The sequence below is a fragment of the Lontra canadensis genome, unplaced genomic scaffold (assembly GCF_010015895.1).
Source record: "Lontra canadensis isolate GAN:19392208 unplaced genomic scaffold, GSC_riverotter_1.0 scaffold2, whole genome shotgun sequence".
In the NCBI taxonomy this organism is placed as follows: domain Eukaryota; kingdom Metazoa; phylum Chordata; class Mammalia; order Carnivora; family Mustelidae; genus Lontra; species Lontra canadensis.
The window spans coordinates 16,341,718-16,363,000 of NW_022630996.1; the positions used below are offsets into that span (position 1 = coordinate 16,341,718).

At 57.3% G+C, this 21,283-nt stretch overlaps 1 protein-coding gene across 2 annotated transcripts; it reads left to right on the plus strand.

The window, feature by feature from the left end:
- Window positions 1–2,757: 2,757 nt before the first annotated feature.
- IMPDH1 (inosine monophosphate dehydrogenase 1) lies at window positions 2,758–18,871 on the plus strand. 2 transcript variants are annotated; one of them, XM_032869827.1, is made up of 15 exons: window positions 2,758–3,003; window positions 6,913–7,014; window positions 9,149–9,197; window positions 11,404–11,505; window positions 11,632–11,706; window positions 11,961–12,167; window positions 12,301–12,388; window positions 13,231–13,430; window positions 14,049–14,139; window positions 14,391–14,486; window positions 15,818–15,961; window positions 16,080–16,224; window positions 16,520–16,663; window positions 16,802–16,885; window positions 18,104–18,871. In XM_032869827.1, the coding sequence occupies exons 1-15, from the start codon at window positions 2,828–2,830 to the stop codon at window positions 18,123–18,125; spliced, it is 1,725 nt and encodes a 574-aa protein (XP_032725718.1). In that variant the 5' UTR covers window positions 2,758–2,827; the 3' UTR covers window positions 18,126–18,871. The 2 variants fall into 2 exon arrangements, with proteins under 2 accessions (XP_032725718.1, XP_032725726.1); XM_032869835.1 differs by having other exon boundaries at window positions 6,916–7,014.
- Window positions 18,872–21,283: the final 2,412 nt, after the last annotated feature.

Genomic DNA, 21,283 nt, shown 5'->3' on the forward strand with positions numbered 1-21,283 from the left:
AGTTTAGCTACAACTTGCTTCGTTTAAAATAACCATTGCTTATGTTTATTAAGAACTCATCAGAAGGGGGCTTGGGTGGCTCAGTTGGGTAAGAGTCTGACTGTGGCTCAGGGTCATGACCTCAGGGTCCTGGAATCAAACCTCAGCAGGGAGTCTGCTTCTTCCTTTCCCTCTGTTCCTTCCCCTTCCCCTCTCCCTCTGCCTCTCCCCCTACTCATGTGCCCGCGTACCCATGCTCTCTCTCTCTCTCTCTCTCTCTGAAATAAAATCTTAAAAACAAACAAACAAAAACCTACCACAAGCCAGGAACTTTATATGTTTTTTTCTCACTAATAGCAAATCAACATTAAAGGTAGATACTATTAACCCCATTTGAAAGATGAAGAAATTGGTTCAGAGAGAGTTTATGACTTGAGGGATTATATAGTAAGAAGTCCATATGTGGACCTAGGCTCACCGAATAGCCAGTCCTCGTCCTCTTTGATATGTTACTGCTCCTGTCTACAATCGTAAACCTGTGTGTTGGCTCTTTCTGTGAAAAGAATGATTAGTTCATGATTAGCGACCAGAGAAATGACTGTAATCATTGTGTACAATTAAGATCGGTCTACCTTGGGGCACCTGGGTGGTACAGTCATTAGGCGTCTGCCTTTGGCTTAGGTCATGATCCCAGGGTCCTGGGATGGAGCCCCGCTTCCGGTTCCCTGCTTGGTGGGGAGCCTGCTTCTCACTCTCCCACTCCCCCTGCTTGTGTTCCCTCTTTTGCTGTGTTTCTCTCTCTGTCAAGTAAATAAATAAAATCTTTTTTTTTGTTTAATAAATAAAATCTTTAAAAAAAATCAGACTACCTTGCTTCTCTGAGAGATCTGCAGGACCATGGAAATAATCTTGTTATACAAAATTGTCTTAGTCCCTTTGGGCCACTATAACAAAAGTACCGTAGACTGCATGGCTTAAACAACAGTTTAGGGATGCCTGGGTGGCTCAAATGGTTAGGTGTCTGCCTTTGGCTCAGGTCATGATCCCAGGGTCCTGGGATCAAGCCCCACATCTGGCTGCTTGCTCAGTGGGGAATCTGCTTCTCCTTCTGTCTGCTGCTCTCCCTGCTTGTGCTCTCTTTCTCTCTGACAAATAAATAAAATCTTAAAAAAGAAAAAAACAAAACAAAACACCAACAGCAGTTTATTTCTCACAATCTGGAGGCCGAGAAGTTCAAGATCAAGATACTGGCAGATTTGATGTCTGGTGAGAATTTTTTTCCTGGTTCATAGATACTGTGTCCTTTTGTGGCAGAAGCGGTTGGGGGTACTTATTGGGGTATCTTTTATAAGGGCACTAATCCCATGACCTAATCACCTCCCAAAGTTCCCACCTCCAAATACCATCACCATGAGGATTAGGTTTCAATATATGACTTTTGAGGGGACACAAACATTCACTCAATAGCAAAAATATTGTCTATAACGGCATTCATGGTAACAAGATTTTCATGTGTGGCCAAGAATCAGAGAAACTGTGCTTTAATCCTAAATCTGGGGAGTGGGTGTGCACATGTATAGGAAAAGATACCAGACAGGATAAAATGCAAGATCCTACCACTGCAAAAATTCAATTTCCTTTGTGAGATGGTTGCTGAAAAGTCTGATCCACAACTCTGCCTTCTTGAAATACATCTTAACACCCCCAGTCATTCAGTGTTTACCATTTGCTCTCTTGGATTGCCAGATTTTTTTTTTTTAACTATACAGTATAAGAATTGTCAAGTGTTTATTTTCTTTTTTTTTAAATTTTTATTATTATTTTTTTAAAGATTTTATTTATTTATTTGACAGACAGAGATCACAAGTAGGCAGAGAGGCAGGCAGAGAGAGAGGAAAGGAAGCAGGCTCCCTGTTGAGCAGAGAGCCCGATGCGGGACTCGATCCTAGGACCCTGAGATCATGACCTGAGCCGAAGGCAGCGGCTTAACCCATTGAGCCACCCAGGCGCCCAAGTGTTTATTTTCTGTCTACTCCGTCTCCTCAAAGAAATTGCCCGAAGGCAAGGACTCTTCTCTTTGCCATCTTTGCTATGTGCGCGATCACTGTTGACAAGAATAATAACAGTGGTGAAATAGGAAGAGTTATGCCTTCTAGCCGGTAAATGAACAAGTTTGAGCACCTGCGTGCTCAGCCCCACTATCTGGTTATGGAGTACCCCCAAAAGAGGGCAGACCAGGCCTTTTTCCTTAAGGATCCTGCAGCCTTATCTGTTCCTTCCTGAGGTAGTGACAGTTAAAAGCTGAGGAGACCTATTTTCCTCTGGTCTAAGGGAGTCTGTTGAATAGGTAAAGGGGGCAGTAGGCAAAGGGAGATGGATTATCTCCCCGCCCATCTTGTCCTAGTTGAAGTAGGTCTGCGGCTGGCCCGTAGGAGGCGCTCCAGAGGACCATTCCATCAGTCTTCCTAGGCGCTCGGCTCCTTTTCTTTTCTGCTTTTCCTAAGAAGGAGCCAGGACAAACTGGAAGGTCTAGACGGAGGGGAAGGTGATGGGGCGGGGGGCGGCGTTCCTTTGCAGTTCCACCTCCAACTCCTGGTATCCCTTCACTGATCCCGGGACGCGAGAGACGGGCTGAGTCCGAACACCCGCTTACCGGGCTGGGCGGAGCGCAGTGCCAAGGCCGAGCCTTCATCCCCTGGATGCCCCGCCCCCTACCCTCAAGCCCCACCCCGGCCCCCAGGCCCCGCCCCTTCCCCGGCCCCCGACTGGGCTGCGCTCACTCCCCAGCGGGGGCCCGGGGAGCCTCCAGGCGGAGAGGCTCCCGCCCGCCCTGAGCAGCGGCCTCCGCATGGAGGGGCCGCTTGCTCCACTAGCGGGGTCGGGGCCGCTGCCGCCACCGCCGCCGCTGCGGGGAGGCGGAGCCGCCGCCGTTCCGGAGCCCGGAGCCCGGCAACACCCCGGACACGAGACGGCGGCGCAGCGGTACAGCGCCCGTCTGCTGCAGGCCGGCTACGAGCCCGAGAGGTGACGCCCAGGGCAGAGCGCGCGGGGCGCATCCGGGGCGGGCGCGGTGGCTCCGGGAACCCGGCGACGCTGCGGGGGAGGGGAAGGGCAGGCCCTAGCACACTTGCCCTCTAACTGCCTCAACCCCTAACTTCCTGAAACCGGGCTCAGACGCCAAGCACCTGGCTTTGGTTGGGGGATGCAGGCAGGCACTGGGCCAACGGTTCCGTGCTGCGCCGCGTCTGGGAGCGGGGCAGAAAAACGCTTCCTGAAATCTTAGCCCTGTGTCGGATTTCGGTTACACACCCGACGGTACCTGGTCCAAGCGGCTCCAGCTTCTGGGGTGGAGACAGTGCTTGTTGGAGTCCCTGTCCAACTTTGTTTGCTCCTCCTGTAGCCGTTTCCTCCTAGAACTATCTCCAGAATCTTCCTGGCAGGTGTCAGTGTCCGGATGGATGCTTCCTCAGAACCCCGTGAGGACACCGCCCCCTCCTCACCATTCACTGAGGTCTGATGAGGCCGCCAGTGCAGCTCACCTCAGGGTTTTTCTCCTAACCTTCAAGACGCCCTCCTGTCCGTAGCCTGCTGGGGCCTGTAAGAGTCACTGGAGGAAGAGTGGGGGTGTTGAGCTGGGCCCCAGGGGTACTGGCTGCAAAGGAGACAGTGGCTAATCTCTGGATTGTATCACAGCTTGAAATGCAAACCCGCTGTCCTTCTGGTCCAGAGGATTTGGACTTCTTTCTCTGCCCCATCTGTTGGTGCTCAGCAGCCTGGGGAGGTGACCTGGAAGCTGGGTTTTGTGGGGGGAAGCTTCTGGGGGAATTAGCCCCGAAGCTCTGCACAGGGGCTGGCAGCTTATGTAAGAACTTTTAAAGGCTTAAGGGGCTGCTGGGTGAAGCCTGCCCCCCCCCCTCCCTTGGCAGGCTGCCTCTCTAGAATTGACTCAGGATTGGCAGCCCTACTTCCTCCCATCCTAGAAATCCAGCTCATGGGGCTCAGGGTCCAGGGTTATACAGGGAAAGGCCAGAGGAGGTGAGGGAGCAGGCTGGGGCACTTGGAGGCTTGAGGGGGGTTACACAGGTATTGCAAAAGTATCATTTCAGAGCTCAGACTGGGGCCATGAAGAAGCATTCCTTTTCCTCCTTGTACTTCTGCACAAAGGGGCATCCCCACCCCCCACCTGTCCCTGAAGAACCTGTGTCAAACCTGAGCCCCAGCCAGGTGGTGTAATGAGATTCCAAACCTGCTCACTAGACCTCCATCTGCTCTCACTGGCTTAGAGCTGTGGGAAGATGACAGGGTTGCATAGAAAGCCTGGGTCCTGGGTTTGAGGCTAGTGTTACTGTTTTCTGGCTTGAACTTGGGCAACCATGTTCCTTGTTCCAGCTCAACAATGCCAGTGTTTTTGTTACCTCTTCTCCCCATCCCCACCCACCCCTCAAAAGTGTTTTGAAATCTTGTCCCTTCAAAGGGCCCCAGACCAGGCAGAGGGAGACCTCTGGCTCCCTGACTGGCACTGTTACCCCGTGACCCGCGACCCTGAAGAAGGTGCTTAGGCCTGTTCCTCGGCCCTGCTGCCTTCACAGCTGCTAGGTGGGGAGCCTCAGGGGACCAACAGCCCTTCCTCTGGCTGAGGAGGCCCACTGGTTGCCTCGGTGTCTCCTCCCCATGGAGGAAGCAGCTGGGGAAGATCAGGAAGAGGGAGGAGGAAAGCCACGGGGATGGATTAACGGTCTCTGGAAAAGGACAGCCTAACCCAGCGCTGAGCCCAGGAGCTTAGAGTAATGAGGAGCCCAGACAGGTCAGAGCTGGAGGGGGTGTGTGGGAGCAGGAGAAGGGGCATAGGGCCATTCTGTCATCACTGGGAAAGTGACCCTCCCCATCACTCAGCCTAGCAGCCTCCTCTCCTGGGTCCAAGTTCTAGTCTGGAGCAGATGTCACATTCATTTCATTTGAGATACCAGAATCCAGCTGCTGTCCAGGTCTGGTGGAATCCTGACTAGTACCCTACCCATTTCTGACCCATTCCGTAGGGGATAGTGCCCCAGAGCATGTCCCTTAGAGATCTAGAGAGACCCTTAGAGATCTAGAGAGATCTAGCAGTCTCAGCTGCTCTTTGCCTGCAATGCCATTCCAGCCCTATCCTACGGTTACAAAGGTGCCCCCAGAGCAGCTCTGGGTGGCCAGGGTCATTTCTCTGGCAGGTCTCACTATTCTGCTTCCAGGTGGCCAGTGGCAGGTCCTAGTTCTGTGCCCCTCAGGATACCCTCACTCCCCCATATGGTGGTCTTTGATGTTCCCATCACTCACAGTAAGAGGAAAGAGGGCACTGGATGTTTGAGTCTCTTTCAGCACTCCTCACGGGTCTCATCACTTAGCTCTGTGGGAAGGTCCCCCTCCCCTCTGCACACAGATGGAACAATCTGCATTTTCCTGGCAGGGTCCTGGGGTGTCACTGGGGGAGGCTGGGCATCCCAGCGAGCCTCCCCTGGGCCTGGCTGCCACCAAACTGTGGCACAGTAAACAAACGCAGCCTCCCAGGACTGGGGGGTGGGGGTGGGGGTGGGGAAGGAGCACCACAGCCAGCCAGCCAGCCACTTTGCCAGGAAGAGGACTGTGTCCCTGCCCTGCCTTTTTCTCCCCTTACCAAGGAGTGAGCTGTGGGAACCACAAGAGACCATGGAGTTTGGGGGTGGGGGGGATCTGCTCTCTAACTTTTGATCAGGAAGTGGCATTAGCCGTGCTGGTCACACAGAGGGAGGGTCTGCTCCCTGCCACCCCACCTGTCCTCATGTGAATCAATTTGCTACCAAATGTTAGTGCCGCCATGTAGAAATCCGGGTCTTGCCGGGCCCACAGAACCACCAAACTTCTGCTTGGGGGAATCCTCAGAACTTCCCTAGCTTGTCCTAATTTGTATGCATACTTGCCTAAGCCAGAGCTGTGATCCTCCCCCACCTTCCTAGGGCACTATCCTCCCAAATAAAAACGAACTTTCCCCTCTGGGGTTAAAACCCCGATGATTATACACCACTTTCTGAGCTAGGGACAGGGATGTCGGACAGAAGCATTGGATCAGGAAGCCAAGGCAGTACCCATCCTCCCTGGCTTCCTGAACTGAAGGTTTTGCATCCGTAAAGTGGGGCTATCTAATAGTTGGCAGCTGACGGACTGTAGAGTAAATGTGATCATTTATGAAAAATGCCTTGTAAATTGCAGAGGGCTTCAAGGCCGCCCAAAGGTCAGGGAACGTCATTGTTGAGATTGCCTGCCCCCTAGGCATGATGTTGGGGGAGATGGGGAGCCTACAATCACAAATTCCAGTATGTTGGGGAGCGGTGAGCCCACACCAGTTCCTCAGGGCTCCAAGTACCCATCAGAGAGCCCTTCCCTTGGTCTTGGGTAAAGGCAAACCATGTTAGAGGCATCCCTGGGCTGGGGAGTTAGGACAAGGGGAGACAGGGACCCGATGGCTGGGGGAGCCCAGATTGGGGCCACCCAGGTTGGGAGTGAACCTAGGGGCGCGTTGCGGGGCGGGGGAAGGGGGTGCTAGGAGGCGGGACCACAACTGGTGGAGGGGGCGTGTCCCGGCCAGGTTCAGTCCCCTCCCCCCACTGGATCCACACTCCCTCCCCCGCTCGGTACGCGGGGCTGCCGTGGCTCTGCGGGCGGCGGCTGGGCCGGGCTCCGCGGGGCCTTTGTGTTGCGCGGGGCGGAGGCGGCGGCCTCCCCCGGGGAGGAGCGGGAGGAGAGGGCGGCGCCCCGGGCCCGCCTCGCCGCTGCCGCAGCCCCCGCCCCGGGCCAGCCTGGCCCGCGGCGGCAGCGTGGCCGCGGCGCGGCGTCAGCACAGCAGCGGCGACAGCAGCGACAACAGCAACAGCAGCGGGGCGGCCCGCGCGGGTGTTTATGTCGGGTCGCGGTGTCTCCCAGCAGCATGGCGGACTACCTGATCAGCGGCGGCACCGGCTACGTGCCAGAGGATGGGCTCACCGCGCAGCAGCTCTTCGCCAACGCCGATGGCCTCACTTACAAGTAAGCGCCGGAGGGGGGGGTGGCGAGGAGGGGGTCGGCGCACCCACCCGTGCGCCGCGATTCCCCCAGCCCGGGGCCCTGCACGTGCACCGTTCCCCCCTCTGCGACGCCCGCGTTCTCCGGCCCGGATTCGAATGACTTGGGGTGGGGGTGGGGGGACCCGGCAAAGGCAGGAAGGAGGCCCGCGCTGAGAGCAGACGGACGTGGCACAGCGACATAGCGGGCCCTCCGTGCTGTGCCCCGTTTATGGCCGGATCCGGGGTCGGCCTGCCCCCCTTTCTCCTCTCGTGGGCGTTTTGACCCCATGGAGGGGCCTTGGGACGGGTGGGAAGTGGAGATATGGGAGTTATGGAGAGACTTTTTCCAAACCTTGGTCCAGGACACCCTCTCGCTCCCAGCTCACAAGAGGGTAGAAGGGACCCTGGAGTCCAGCTAAGGTAGCTGCTTGGGTGTTGCCTCCAGGAGAGGCCCAGCTGGGCAGTTGGGATGGCTCCTTTCCCCCACAGACCTGTCCAGCCTTACTTCCACCTGTGCCCTGCCCGCCCACTGGTTAGCACTTGTGCCCCCTGGGCGTGGGTATTTTGTGACTACCACCCCAAGCCCACCCCACACGGGATTTTGGAGGAGGATGAGACCTCTCTGTTTGCCTCTGGCTTAGTTTGCTTTTCCATGGGCCCTGGGCCAGTTGTCCTGCGGGCTGCAGGCCTGGCACTAGCTCCTCTACGGGCTGCAGGATTGTGTCCATGCCAGGAAAGAGCATCAAAACCTGGGGCTGGGAGGAGTGGGGATGCTGGCAAGTCAGAAGAACCCCAGTCCTGTCTCCTGCCAGTCCCTGCCTTCACCTGGAAGCATTCTTGCTTGGCAGGCAGTTTCCCTAGATACCAGGATTCCCAGTCATTCCTCTGTGTCCCCCTTGCCTGGCCACAGCTGGGGTGTGGGTCAGGTGAGGGATGTAGATAATGCCGAGACAATGTCCGGGGGCCCAGACTCCAGCATTTCTCCTCCCACCTCTCCATGAACCACAGAGGCCTCTTCACTGTACAGAAGGGCTGCCAAGGGAGCAGGGACAGTTAAGGTTCTTGATTTGTCTGGGGGTCTTTGATGAAGGGGGAGAAAGTATCTCTTTGATATATTGTTTGCTGGAGTCTTCTAGGAAAACTCACTAGGGAAATTGCTGGGAGTTTCTCTAGGTCTGGGGCAGGTTAAAGACCCCACCTCTCCGAGCCACCCTGGAGCTTTTCCTTCCTGCACTGGGGTGCCTGCTGCTTTGCGTCGTCCTGTTGGGAGTGTTCCTGAAGTATGGAGCATTTGCTTTTGGGTGTGTCCACCAAGGCCCTGTGATTTCAGGCAGTCTAGCCCGTGGTGGGGGTGGAGTGGTGGCTATAGCACTTTTCTGTGCCATACCCCTGCAGGTGTACACTCTCTTTCTCGGGTTTGCTGTGACTGGGGCCCACCCTAGTGTGGGCAGCTGCCATTCTCTGACCAGGTGTCCTGGTCCTAAACTGCTGGGAAACCCCCTTCCTCCCCTTTTCCGTCCCAGGCCGTGTCTGTGGTGTACCCCACTCCAACCGGAGTGGAGTCCCTGCTCTGTCCGAACATGCCCCACGCTCAGGGCCCTGGGGTCCCTCCGTGCTGCTCTGAACCCGCGTGACTCAGCAGCCCCAGCCCTGGGATGAGCCACTTGTCCTGTGCTTTGAGGTGTTTATGCCATGCTGTGCTACTAAATGGTTTTCAGGTTCATTCCGTGTTTGCTGACTGTCTCCCGCTATCAAGATGGAGAAGTGTTCGAGGGCAGGCACTGTATTTACTCTGTGTGTCATTACAGGGACTTCTGTATCCCTCGATGAACTCTGAGCCCTGAAGGCAGTGGGCATCTGGGGCCAACCGCCTTGGTGGCGCCCCAATCCACAGACCTTCCGCTGGCTTTGGCTTGAGGTCTCTGGGCTGGAGTCCATCAGATGCTGGTTGGAGGGCAGGGGGTTGCTTCATCCCTGACCAGGGAACGACGTGGATCAGAGGGCTCCAATCTTTGCCCCTCCTCCCACCCACAGGCTGCCTCCACTAGGCATTGTAGGCCCTGCCCCTTTTGGGGACCCCTCCCTACCCCGTAACACTCACTTTTCTGTCTCCACAGCGACTTCCTGATTCTCCCAGGATTCATAGACTTCATAGCTGATGAGGTGGTGAGTACCTCTTCTGCTGACCTGGGGGGAGAGGGACCATGTATGTGGTAGAAGAGGCTGGCTTCTTGTTCAAGGGCAGGGTGTGGGAGAGACTTATCTTGGGCATGTAGCCTTCATTGCTGCCAGAGAAACTGGCACAGAGTAGTGGGTCATGTCTAATGGGGCAGAGGCAGCTGTGGGGATTCAGGGGTATGCTGAGCAGTGGGCCTAGCACAGGGCGGGAGGGCTGTTGCCGACAGAGCCCGAGGTGAGGTTCAAAAAGACCCTGGGGGCATGGGCATGGGTGGGGCAGGGAAGGATTGGATTTTGTCTGAAATGCTGAGCAAGGACATGACAGAAGCCAGTAAAATTCTGGAGACTTTGGATGAGGTGGACAGACTTGTTTGTGGATCCGTAATGCAGGAATTGGCAAGAGGATTTGAAAGAATTAGATTTTGGACAGATACAAGGAAACATGGTGCCTTGCTTTATTGGAGGGGCTCAGCAATGAGCCAAGATAATGGACAGTGTTCTTTACACAATTAAGATATGACAAGCTCGTAGAAGCCAAGGGGTAGGTGCGGATGAGTGTAAGTCATTTCATGGAAAAGTTAGACTATTCTTTTTTTTTTTTTTTAAGATTTTATTTATTTATTTGTCAGAGAGACAGCAAGAGAGAGCACAAGCAGGGGGAGTGGCAGGCAGAGGGAGAAGCAGGCTCCCCGCTAAGCAAGGAGCCTGATGGGGGACTTGATCCCAGAACCCTGGGATCATAACCCAAGCGAAAGGCAGACGCTTTTAACCCACTGAGCCACTCAGGTGCCCCAAGTTAGATTATTCCATAATGAATTCATGCACATTAAAAAATCGTTTCCTTTGTTGCTGTTACCCATGTTTATTCAGGTCTGATCCTCAAGAAAGAGCAAAGACCAGAGTGTGCCTGAATCAGTCTTACATCTGGGAGACTCCTGTCTAGCCTGTGTAGCCAGTGCTGATGTGGACAGATTTGGGGGGGAAATTTGAGCTGTTCTGAATATGCACCTGGTGATGGCGACCAGGATGTCTGGGTTCAGCTGTTCAGTTTAACAAAGTTTACCAAGCCCTCTGGCTTTATGCCGGACCCTGGGCAGGGTGCAAAGAAGAAAGGGATGAAAAGGTCCCCTCCCAGCCATCAAGGGTATCCTTGTCCTGTGGCCTAGGTCAGGAAGGCTGTGTGACTCTTCTTCTGTGGCTTGATGGGAGAGAAGAAGGTGGGGTTTCCTAGACCGCAGGGCCATGGTTCTGAACCAGAGTCTGTGAGATGGGTTTCAGGGGCCTACAAATCTCCAAAAATTCTATACCAAAGTCTGTGAGAGCTTGGGAGGCTAGGATCCACGAGCCATTGGCCTGAATCTCAGAGGCAGATTCCTCCCCAGTGGGTATGTGCCTCCCTGACCTTTCCCCTGAGTGGCAGACCCTTGGTTCCCTACTTCCATGGATGTCTGATAGACTCCTTCCTGTGCCTTCTCCTCCCGGTCACAGCCTCTCCCTCCTGGCCCTGCTCAGCCGCCTGCTCGGTGGCCTCCCTGCCTCAGGCCTTGTCACGTAGAGTCCATTCTCCACATCAGAGCCTGAGCGACCTCTTTAAAACATGAAGCAGAGCATGACTCTCCTCTGCCTGAGACCTTCCTGTGGCTTCTCATCTTAGAGGCAAATCTAAGTTCCTCTCCTCTCCGTGGCCTTCAAGACTACACACCCTCACTGCCCACCCACCCCCCTGTCTGCCTCATACCCCTTATCCCCTGCTCTCCCCCTTTCTACTGTGCTAGCCTTTTCTTGTCTTAAATACACCTCAGGAAGACTGGGAACAGAGGCCAGGTTCACACTCACAGCTCCCTCGGCCTGACACGACAGTCCCTCAGACTCTGACTCAACTGGTTCCCACTTATCACATCCCAAGGAAGGGTCTTTTCCTGACCACCACATCCTTCTTGCCATGGTGACTTGGCTTTGTCATCTCTCTTTGGAGCCTTTATCTTGACTGAAAAAAATCTCATACATGTTGTTTTCGTGTTTGTCGTCTTTCCAAGTAGATTGTAACCTCCAGGAGGGACAGCAGGGACCTTACCTGCCTTGTCCACTGCTGTGTCTGCAGGCCCATCCTGGTGTCAGGGACCCACGGGAGCTCAGTAAAGGCTCGTTGAGTGAATAGTAAAACTCTTCACCTAGACCGTGCCTCTATTCTCAGGACCTGACTTCAGCCCTGACTCGGAAGATCACCCTGAAGACGCCACTGATCTCCTCCCCGATGGACACTGTGACAGAAGCCGACATGGCCATTGCCATGGCTGTGAGTCAGGCACCAGGGTGGCGTCCCTGCGGTGGGTGGGCTGAATGGGAGGCTGGATTCAGAAATGGGGTTTGCAGAGCAAGAGGGTTGAACCCTCACTCTGATCGTGCTTCCCTTCCACCCCAGCTGATGGGCGGTATCGGTTTCATTCACCACAACTGCACCCCGGAGTTCCAGGCCAACGAGGTGCGGAAGGTGAAGGCAAGTACCAGGCCTGTCCCCAGAAAGAAGATGTGACCCAGCCGCCCCCTCCTTTGCCATCCCTGCAGGCTGGTGCATCCCCTGGCTGACTGCTGTGGGGTCTTGTCTGCCCTTCCCCACACTGGGGACACAGGGCCCAGTCCTCGTTTGCCCATTGCCCCCTCTCCCCATTGAGAGCCCTGGCTCCCCTGTGGCTTGGCTGTATGCCACCTCCATCCTTCTTCTAGCCTTTTCCTTCCCCACTCTACCCACAGAAATTTGAACAGGGCTTCATCACGGACCCCGTGGTGCTAAGCCCCTCGCATACTGTGGGCGACGTGTTGGAGGCCAAGATCCGGCATGGCTTCTCTGGCATCCCCATCACAGAGACAGGCACCATGGGCAGTAAGCTGGTGGGCATTGTCACCTCCCGAGACATTGACTTTCTTGCCGAGAAGGACCACACCACCCTCCTTAGCGAGGTACCTGAAGGGGGAAGGGAGGACCTCACATCCTGGGGCCTTAGGCTGGTGCCTGTGACCAGGGACCAGAGGGAGGCCTGGCTCCCTTCTCTCTCACCTGCCAACCTGCAGGCAAATGTTCCTGGCTCCACAGGTGATGACGCCACGGAACGAGCTGGTGGTGGCTCCAGCAGGTGTAACCTTGAAAGAGGCAAATGAGATCCTGCAGCGCAGCAAGAAAGGTACTCGGGCATGGGCAGAAAGCTCCAAACCCCCCCAGTCTGGCTCCTGGTACCCCAGGCCTGCTGTTGCTGCAGACCATTGTCTTGTCCCAGCAACCAGACTGGCCGGGCCTTAGGGAAGGTTTGAGCAATCCCAGGTTAGAGCATGAATCCTGAGGTCCTTTTCCTGGCATAGGAAAACTTGTTCCTTATTCAACATCTTCACACTGTGTCTCCCCATAAAGCTCATCCTGTGAAATGCTCATCACACACACACAAAAAATTCTGAAACATGCTGCTTTCTATCTCCCATATTCCATTAAAACAATTGTATGTCTGCTTATTAAAGGCCCTGAGAAATCCTGCAGTTAAGTTTATTTGATATTGTAGCTGCTGACATGAAATTCATTAGGTCCTTATGGGAGACATTAGCAATGCCTCCCTGGCTCCTACTGGGTTGTTTTCTGGGGGTGATGTTGGAGAGGGTATGTGTTCCTTCCTGCAAGACAGCCTTACGTTTGTGCCCTGGCTAGGGGTTTTCGATCACTGTGGCCTGTGGCCTAGCAGGTGAAAGACTGCCAGTGCTCGGGGGCCACCTACCCAGCCTGGTTAGGCCACTGGTTAGGGCAGGAAGAGCTCCGGAACCCACTTGGCTAAGAGGTTTCTTTGCTTCCTGTTCCTGGGAAGAGGGCCCGGTCCCTAGGAGCATTTCCTGGGTGGGTGCTGTCACCTAGTGGCTGTTTTGGGTACTTCCGTGGAATCTCTGACCTGGCTCCTTTCCTCCTCATGGTCCCCCAGTCCCCCAGTCCCACTCCCGCCCCAAGAGGCCTGCTCCTTTACCAAACCTTTGCATTCTTCATCAGGGAAGCTGCCCATTGTCAACGATCGTGATGAGCTGGTGGCCATCATTGCCCGCACTGACCTGAAGAAGAACAGGGATTACCCTCTGGCCTCCAAGGATTCCCACAAGCAGCTGCTGTGTGGGGCAGCCGTGGGCACCCGGGAGGATGACAAATACCGCCTGGACTTGCTCACCCAGGCAGGCGCCGACGTCATAGTGCTGGTACGGGCACCGCCAGGGTCACGGTGGTTCAGGAGAGGAGAGGCTCACAGAAACCCGGGTTTGCCTCCAATGAAGCCTGAAGCCGGAATTAGGAGGGTCACTTGTCCTTTGACAGCTCAGGCCCTCTGCACCCTAACACTCAGAGCTCACATTCTTCGAGAACCTCCCGCTCACCAGGTCCTGCACGGAGACCTTTATGTGGATGAACTCATTTGGTCCTCACCACAACTCCCTGAGGGTCAAGACCACGCCCACCTGTCAGAGGAAGAACCTGGGGTGGAAGGAATGCAGTGGTTTCATCTGGTAGTGAGTTGGTGGGAACAGGCTATGGCCCCAGGCAACACCTGTTTGCTGTGAGGACCGGTCCATACAGTGGCTATGCTGGGGCCCTCTCTGCTCTGAGACCGTAAATTGGTGGCGTTCAACCTTTGGGGGAAAGCAGGCCTCTTCGAGACTCAGTCTGCTGAGAGCTGTCAAGCTGCTTTCCCAGGGGGAAGAAGAGCGAGCTTTCTCCTAACACTTTTCATACAATTTCAGGAGTTTGTCCGCTCATGATCCCCTTCCCCCTCTGAGGACTCGGCCACTGAAGCCTGAGCTTTCCTGTCCCCCTTCTCGCAGGACTCCTCCCAAGGGAACTCCGTGTATCAGATCGCCATGGTCCACTACATCAAGCAGAAATACCCCCACCTCCAGGTGATTGGGGGGAATGGTGAGTGCAGGGTCCCAGTCAGCCCCCAGCCCTCGTTCCCTCGCTGTGTAACTTTCCCTCTGTCCTTCAGCCTCTCTAGGTGATGGCATTGCTCCTGCTTGGGGGCAGAAGGCTGAATGAACGGGCTTGGTCCCTGGGGGTCGGTGGGGGGTGGTGAGGAGGGCTAGACTGGGGTCCCAGACAGAGGGCATCCCATCCTCACAGTGTTTCTCTTTCCCTGCTTCTCCAAACCGTCGTCCCCACCCCTTCAGTGGTGACAGCGGCTCAGGCCAAGAACCTGATTGATGCTGGCGTGGACGGGCTGCGCGTGGGCATGGGCTGTGGCTCCATCTGCATCACCCAGGAAGGTAGGTGTCAGGAGAGCGATGCCAACAAGAATGCCCCCGGGCCTTCCACAGGCTCTGGGCCCCCACTCGTGTCCCACAGATGCGTGCTGAATGCTCGCTGTACCAGGCCTCTTCCCAGGATGAGGGGTGCTTCAGGGGTGACTTGGGCTCCAACTCTGTCTCTCTGGCCCACTGACTTGGGGGAGGCTGGTGTGAGATCAGGTTACTGTGAGTTTTGGGGTATGTGCCAACCTGCTTCTCAGATTCTGGTCCAGAAGGCCCAGTCTAGAGGGCCAAGGCTGGTGTGAATCCTTCTCTGAGGGGCTCGTTGGAACCCAGCTCAGAGTTGGGATCAGCTTTGTGACAAGGCAGGAACTTGGGGACATGGAGATAGCATGTCCCTGAGTGTGTAAGGACATAGGAGCTTATCACCATGTGGCAATAATGGGGGATGGGGATCCAGCTCAGTCACAAAGCCCTTTTTTGGGGTGTGCTCCTACCCATGAAGTGGGGGAGACCCTGCTGTGTATCCCTGTGTGGTTGAGGTGTGCTCCCTGGAGGCTGGGGTCTGACTTGTAGGTCCTGGCTTGGCCTGAGGGGATGTATCTGGCCCCTCGAGGGAAGGTCATTTCTCCACAACACCAAGTGACCCATTTGGTCTTAGTCTTTTCTGCCCAAAACGTCTCCTCCTTTTGGTCTTCAGAGCCTCTGCTTTTAAGTTTTGACCCTTTGTCTTAGCTGACCACCCTGGTAAAATGGGGGCCTTCCCTCGGTGACTCGACAAACTGAGCACCTGCTGTGTGTCAGGCACTGTTCTGACTCTTGGGAGGCAATAGGGACCAAACAAACCACAGGTACTTCCTGACAAGGCCTCTTCTCCACTGTACCCCACTTCACCTCCATCCCCAGGTACGTGCTAGTTCCTTAGACTTCCCACTTAAAACCTCATACTTAGAGACCCTGGACCATTAAGTCAGAGAAACATACACCTGTATCCCAAAAGAGGCTGTGAGTACCTTACCCTGGAAACAGGCTTCACAAATCACAGAGGTTGAGAGAGAGACCTTGAGCCTGGGGACCCCCTCCCCCAGACCCACGTGCCCCGGTCTGGGGGTGGGTGCGCTCTACTCTGAAGGCTACCAGAATCCTGCAAGGCTCGAATGTTCTGGGTGGAGTGGGCCAGGTCCCTGGGGTGCCCTTGCCCTCAGTGTTCTTTGCTGCCACCTATCTTATGCCTCAGAAATACCGTCTAGCCTGGTCCCTTTCCCCACGCGGAGGTGGGGCACACGGAGAAGGGGGCTTCTCCCTGTGTTGCTGCTGGAGCTCTGATGGGTATCCCCCCCTACACACAGTGATGGCGTGTGGTCGGCCCCAGGGCACTGCCGTCTACAAGGTGGCTGAGTATGCCCGGCGCTTTGGGGTGCCGGTCATAGCGGATGGTGGCATCCAGACCGTGGGGCACGTGGTCAAGGCCTTGGCCCTGGGAGCCTCCACAGGTGAGGGGGCTCTGCTGGGGTTGGGGCAGGGTGGGGTGGGGGGGTGGGGGGCCGGGAGGTGGGCAAGGGCAGTAGGAGGTCTATTGGGCTAGAGACACTGACCCCTCAACCATCGCAGTGATGATGGGCTCCCTGCTTGCCGCCACCACGGAGGCCCCTGGCGAGTACTTCTTCTCCGACGGGGTGAGGCTCAAGAAGTACCGGGGCATGGGCTCCTTGGATGCCATGGAGAAGAGCAGCAGCAGCCAGAAACGATACTTCAGGTGCCCTGCTGTGGAACCCCGGTCCCGAGCAGACCAGCCACAACCCTCCTGTGTCCCCACCACCTGTGACTTCCCCACGTGGTGCCCAGTCCCCACATGATAGTTCTGGAAACAAGGCACAGGGTACAAGTAGTGGACCTGGGATGGTCCCTGGGCCTTCTGACTCAGAACCCAGGGAGGGGCTGCTCTGGGGGGCCTTCTGCATGGTGTCCCCTCTGCTGGTTCCCTCAAGAGGCAAGGTGGGCTCCCCCGAGCCGGGGGGCCGCTTGGCTTAGTCTCTTTGACCTCCACGCAGTGAGGGGGATAAGGTGAAGATCGCACAGGGTGTCTCGGGCTCCATCCAGGACAAAGGCTCCATTCAGAAGTTCGTGCCCTACCTCATAGCGGGGATCCAACATGGCTGCCAGGATATTGGCGCCCGGAGCCTGTCTGTCCTACGGTGAGTACTGCGACTGGGGCTGGGGCTGTTGGGGGAGGGCACAGGTGGGGGTCCCTGGAAGGCTCCCGGCTCCTCCCTGCTTCCTCCCTCTCTCTCTGTCCTCGGTGTCCCAGACACTCTCCACCTACCTGCCCGCAGGTCCATGATGTACTCAGGAGAGCTCAAGTTCGAGAAGCGGACCATGTCAGCTCAGATCGAGGGCGGCGTCCACGGCCTGCACTCGTAAGTGTGGCAGCCTCCTTGCCCCAGCTGGCAGGCACCGGGTCGGGCAGGTGGGGCCATGGTTCTGAGGCCAGGCTGAGGTCTCAGGGAATTCGTGGGCCATCTGCTCCAGTGATGGGTGCTGCCACAGGAGGAGCCCATCTCCCTCCAGGGCTGGGCCCACTCTGGGACCCTGTCCTTTAGCCCCCAGTCAGGCAGGCCCCTCAGCTCCCCTCGGGCACCTCCCCGAGCAGGACATGGGAGGCTGTGGCCGCTGACCCCTCCTGGGCTCCAGTCCCTTGCTTGCTCAGCGGCTTGGTGGCTGGTGGCAGGGGCTGGTGGCGCCGGGCTCTTGCTGGTGGCAGCGTCAGGCAGGCAGGCAGAGGCTGGGGGCATGCGCCCTCTGGCGGTGACAAGGGCAGAGCGACAGATGCCAGGGCCAGAGCTGGGGCGGCCGCGGGCGGGGGCAGTGCTAGTTGGCAGCGGTAGTCACAGAGGCATGCGTCCCCTCCCTGGTCGAGAGGGCCGACCCCCCCGCCCAGACACCGGCGGGCGTCTAACCTGTGTCTCTTTCTGCCCCACCCTCCCGTAGCTATACCTTTCTGCCGTGTAAGTAACCGCGCTGCCCGGGCCAAGTGTAGAGTAGAGCAGGGGCAGTCTGGGTGGGACCTGGGTTGGGGGCAGGGGCTGCTGGGTCAGGGGTGGTCCTGGGGTGTCGGCAGGGGACATGGACCCTAGGACCAGCACCAAGCTGGGGGCAGCCGACCATGGCCTCTCCTCCAGCAGAAACCACCCCTTCTAGGGTGCAGACCCATGTCCCTGACCACAGGCTTGGCTACCCTGTCTTGGACTGGACCCAGTGACCACCTAGGCCTAGGTCGCTGTGTGTGCAGGGGTGGGGTGGAGGTGTGGGCGGCGGAGGTGCAGCTCGGTCTGAGCTTGCTCGTGAGGATGGACTGTGTCTTCATAGCTCCATAGCTGCATCTCCGCCCCCAGCGCTGAGGACAGTCCGCTCGGCCGTGGCTGTGGCCAGAAGGAGCATGGCTGTCTCTGGACCTGGCATGGTTCTTTCAGGAGCCTTGGCCTGGGGAACACAGAGGCACAGGGCCTGCTCTTTCCTCCCCCACGCCCCCCATGTGGGGGTGCCCTGGCAGCCCAAGGCCTAATGGCAAGGGGATCTGGGAAGGGAGCAGGGTCCAGAAACCCACTCTTGGCTTCCCTCTTGCCTTGTCCCCACAGTTACGAGAAGCGGCTGTACTGAGGATGGTGGTGGAAGCCGGGGCAGTGGAGGGGGTGCGCCCCAGTGTGCCCCTTTGAGCACCGCCTCCCTCCATAACTGAGTGGTCCATAGATTTGCACTACGGATTCCGCAGCTCCTTTCCAGGTAGAGAGGAGGGGAGCCCCTGAGGGTCTATGGCCCCCTCCTGGCCAACCCCTGCAGAGTTCGGACTGCTCCCAGGGCTCAGCTGCCCTGGGGGTCCCCCCAGGTTCCCCCTCCTTCAGTCCCCCTGAGCCTAGCCAGCCTGGGCTCTCAGGCCGTGTGCCTGCCTCAGGTCTTTCTCGCTGCAGCCTGCTCCGGCCTGGCGCCCACCCCTGGGGCAGGTGGCCCCTCCTGGCTTCCGTAGGGCACCTCCCTCCCTACCCCCTACCCCGGAAATGGTGCTCTCCTGGCCCTGCCTCTGGCCCTTCTTGGGCTGCTGCCCCCTCAGCCATGTGGCACTTCTGGGCTCCTGACCTAGGCCAGAGGGAGGTCTCTGCCCCCTTCCCCTGGCCCTAGGCTACCCGGGCCCAGCTCCTCAGGCCGCTGCCCCCACCCCCACCCCTGTCCCTGGCCCTGGGGAGGAGGCTGCCCTTCATTCCTGACTCACCGTCATCCCCAGGTGTACCATTCCTGCCCTCTCCTCTCAGCTGCAGTCGAAGGCTTTAACTTTGCACACTTTGGGGTCACAGTTACGTCATTGTATATTAAATAATCGGAATAAATCAAGAGGTCTTAATACCTCTCCATCCCGTCTCTGCCTCTTGTCCACTGGGCAGTTGGCCCCCATCCTGGTAGCCCTGAGCCCCCATCAGAGCTGGGCTGGGGTGGGGTTGGGGGGCACTAGGCCCAGCCTCCCCAGGAAGGGGAGGAGGGCGTTGTGGGACTCTAGGGGCTGTTGGCACAATTGGGCCGCATGGCCAGGCAGAGGGGTCTCCCAGGCCTAGGCCTACGCCCCTGCTGCCTGGGGCCACCGAGGCCGCAGAAGACGAATGTCAGGAGCCTCCCTGGTGGCCGACCACAAGTCCCGACCACGACCTTGCGACACCAAACGGTGCAGCCTGGACACAGGCGGGCGCAGAGTGGGGCTGCAGCCCCGACCGGCACCTTCATCCGCGGAGACCCGTGTGTGGGTACCGGGTGGAGGGGTCCAGCTCCCGCAGTTCGTCTGCTCTGACCCCACGTCCCAGCCTCAGACCCCGCCCTGTGGCGATGGCACCTACGCGTGGGCTGCTGCATCTCCTGGGGACGGGGGGTCCTGGGGCGTTCCCCGTGCCTTCCTCTGCCTCTGTTGCAACTGGGCATTGGTCTCACAGCCAAGCCACCCAGGTACAGACAGACACCACTCAGGCGCGTAAGCCAAGAAGATGACCCGAGTGCTCCACGGGCAGGAATGAGCAGAGGCTGTAGAAACAAAACCCAGTTTGTGGCTCGTGAACAGCTGGAAACATTCCCCTGACTGTCGGGGAGGGGCTGCCTCAGGCTCCTCGCCACCTGCCTGCCGGGACCTGCCAGCCCTCAGACCTTTCTGGAAAGAGCCCCTTGGTCTGGGGCCAGCCTTTCATGGTGGCGTCTTCAGGGGTGAGAAGGAAAGAGCTGCTAAGCAGGACTGTCAGGGGGGTTCAGAGCCGGTTGAGTTGCTGCGAAGTGACTGGGTCACTGAAAGTCCGCAGAGGCCTCGAACCCTGGAGTTTGTGGCCTCAGTGAGCACCTAAGAGTCCAAGGTGGCCCAGCTATGTGGGAGAAGGATCCATGGATACCAGGGGATGGTAGAAGCTGCGAGGGGATGGACCAAAATGAGGCTGTGCCTCATAGTTTGTCCTGCACGTCCGTTTACAAAAACTGTACAGGAATCGGCTTGGCCAGATCTAAGGGTTTTTAGAGAACTCCGGAGACACCCGGCATCAAGGGTGTGAGTGGTTCAAAGGGAGAATTTTCCTTCCATGCTAGACCCCGGCGGTCCATCAGAACTGACCAGGAGAATGGGTTACCTCGGATTGATGACTTTCCTGTTACTTGAGGAGTGTTAGCCTTACTCTGGTGCTCCTAGAGGGAATTCAGGCACAGCAGTCCTTAAATTTTGGTGCATATCCAACCCCACCGGAAAGCTAAGAACAAACCCAGAAGCCCGGGCTCCCTGAGGTTGGATAGGGTCTGGGCCTCTGACTTATTCTGACGCATACCCAAGCTTGAGAATCACTGTTGTAAGAAGAAATTGGAGAATCCAGTTTCTGTGATTTCTGAGACTTGCCAAAGCATGTGCCATGAGACTTTCAGATGACACGGCACCCACTTCGTGACCTCATTGTAGCGATGTGAGGGAATGTGTGGAAGGTTCTGGGCGCTCTGTAAATTAGTCTTAGCACACCCTATTTGCCCTCCCCTTCTGCAAAGGAACAGAGGCTAGAGATGAACACATGCCAGGCTGGCCCGGACAGTATACTCAGGCCCAGGTGGGACAAGGGGACAGTTGCTCTAGGGAGGAAGGCCACATCATCATATGGACACTCCGACGTGGTCCAGAGCCACATTTGGGACAGATGCAGATCACAGACCCCACAGTCAGCAGGATGTGTCCACCCGCAGGCCAGCCTGGTTCGTGAGGTGCAGGCGCCCCCTCGCCCAGACCCCGCACCCTCGCCTAGCTCTGTGCGGCCCAGGGTGCCTGCCACCAGGCCGTGGAAGATGTGGCTGCACAGGCCCCAGGACTCACTGCTACGGCACCCCAGGTCTTGCCTCATGAGTGGTTGCATCTGTGCAGGGAGCCGGCCAGGGTCCCAGTGGCCCGCAGCGACACCAACACCCAGGTGGCCCACCTTGGGCTCCGGTGCTGGCACGGGAAGTGGCTTGGCACACTCTCCGTGGCCTGCACCTCGAAGCCACGGGCCAGGGAGAGCAGCAGTTACTTGTTCTTGCCGGGGCAGGAGCAGAAGCAGCAGCAGCAGCTGGCAGGGGGCCAGGGGACCCTGGGAGGTGCGGCTTGCAGTGCAGGTGAACAGAGCCCGAGAGTTGGGGGGTAGCTGTGGGGCTGTGGCTGACCCACCCTGGAGGACGGATAGAAGAGTGGTGGGTGGCCCTCGACTCTACCTTCTCCCCCGCATCTGCCAGTGGAGGGCAGGGCTCTCAGATGGCTTCACCCCGTAGCTCGGGAGGGGCTGCAC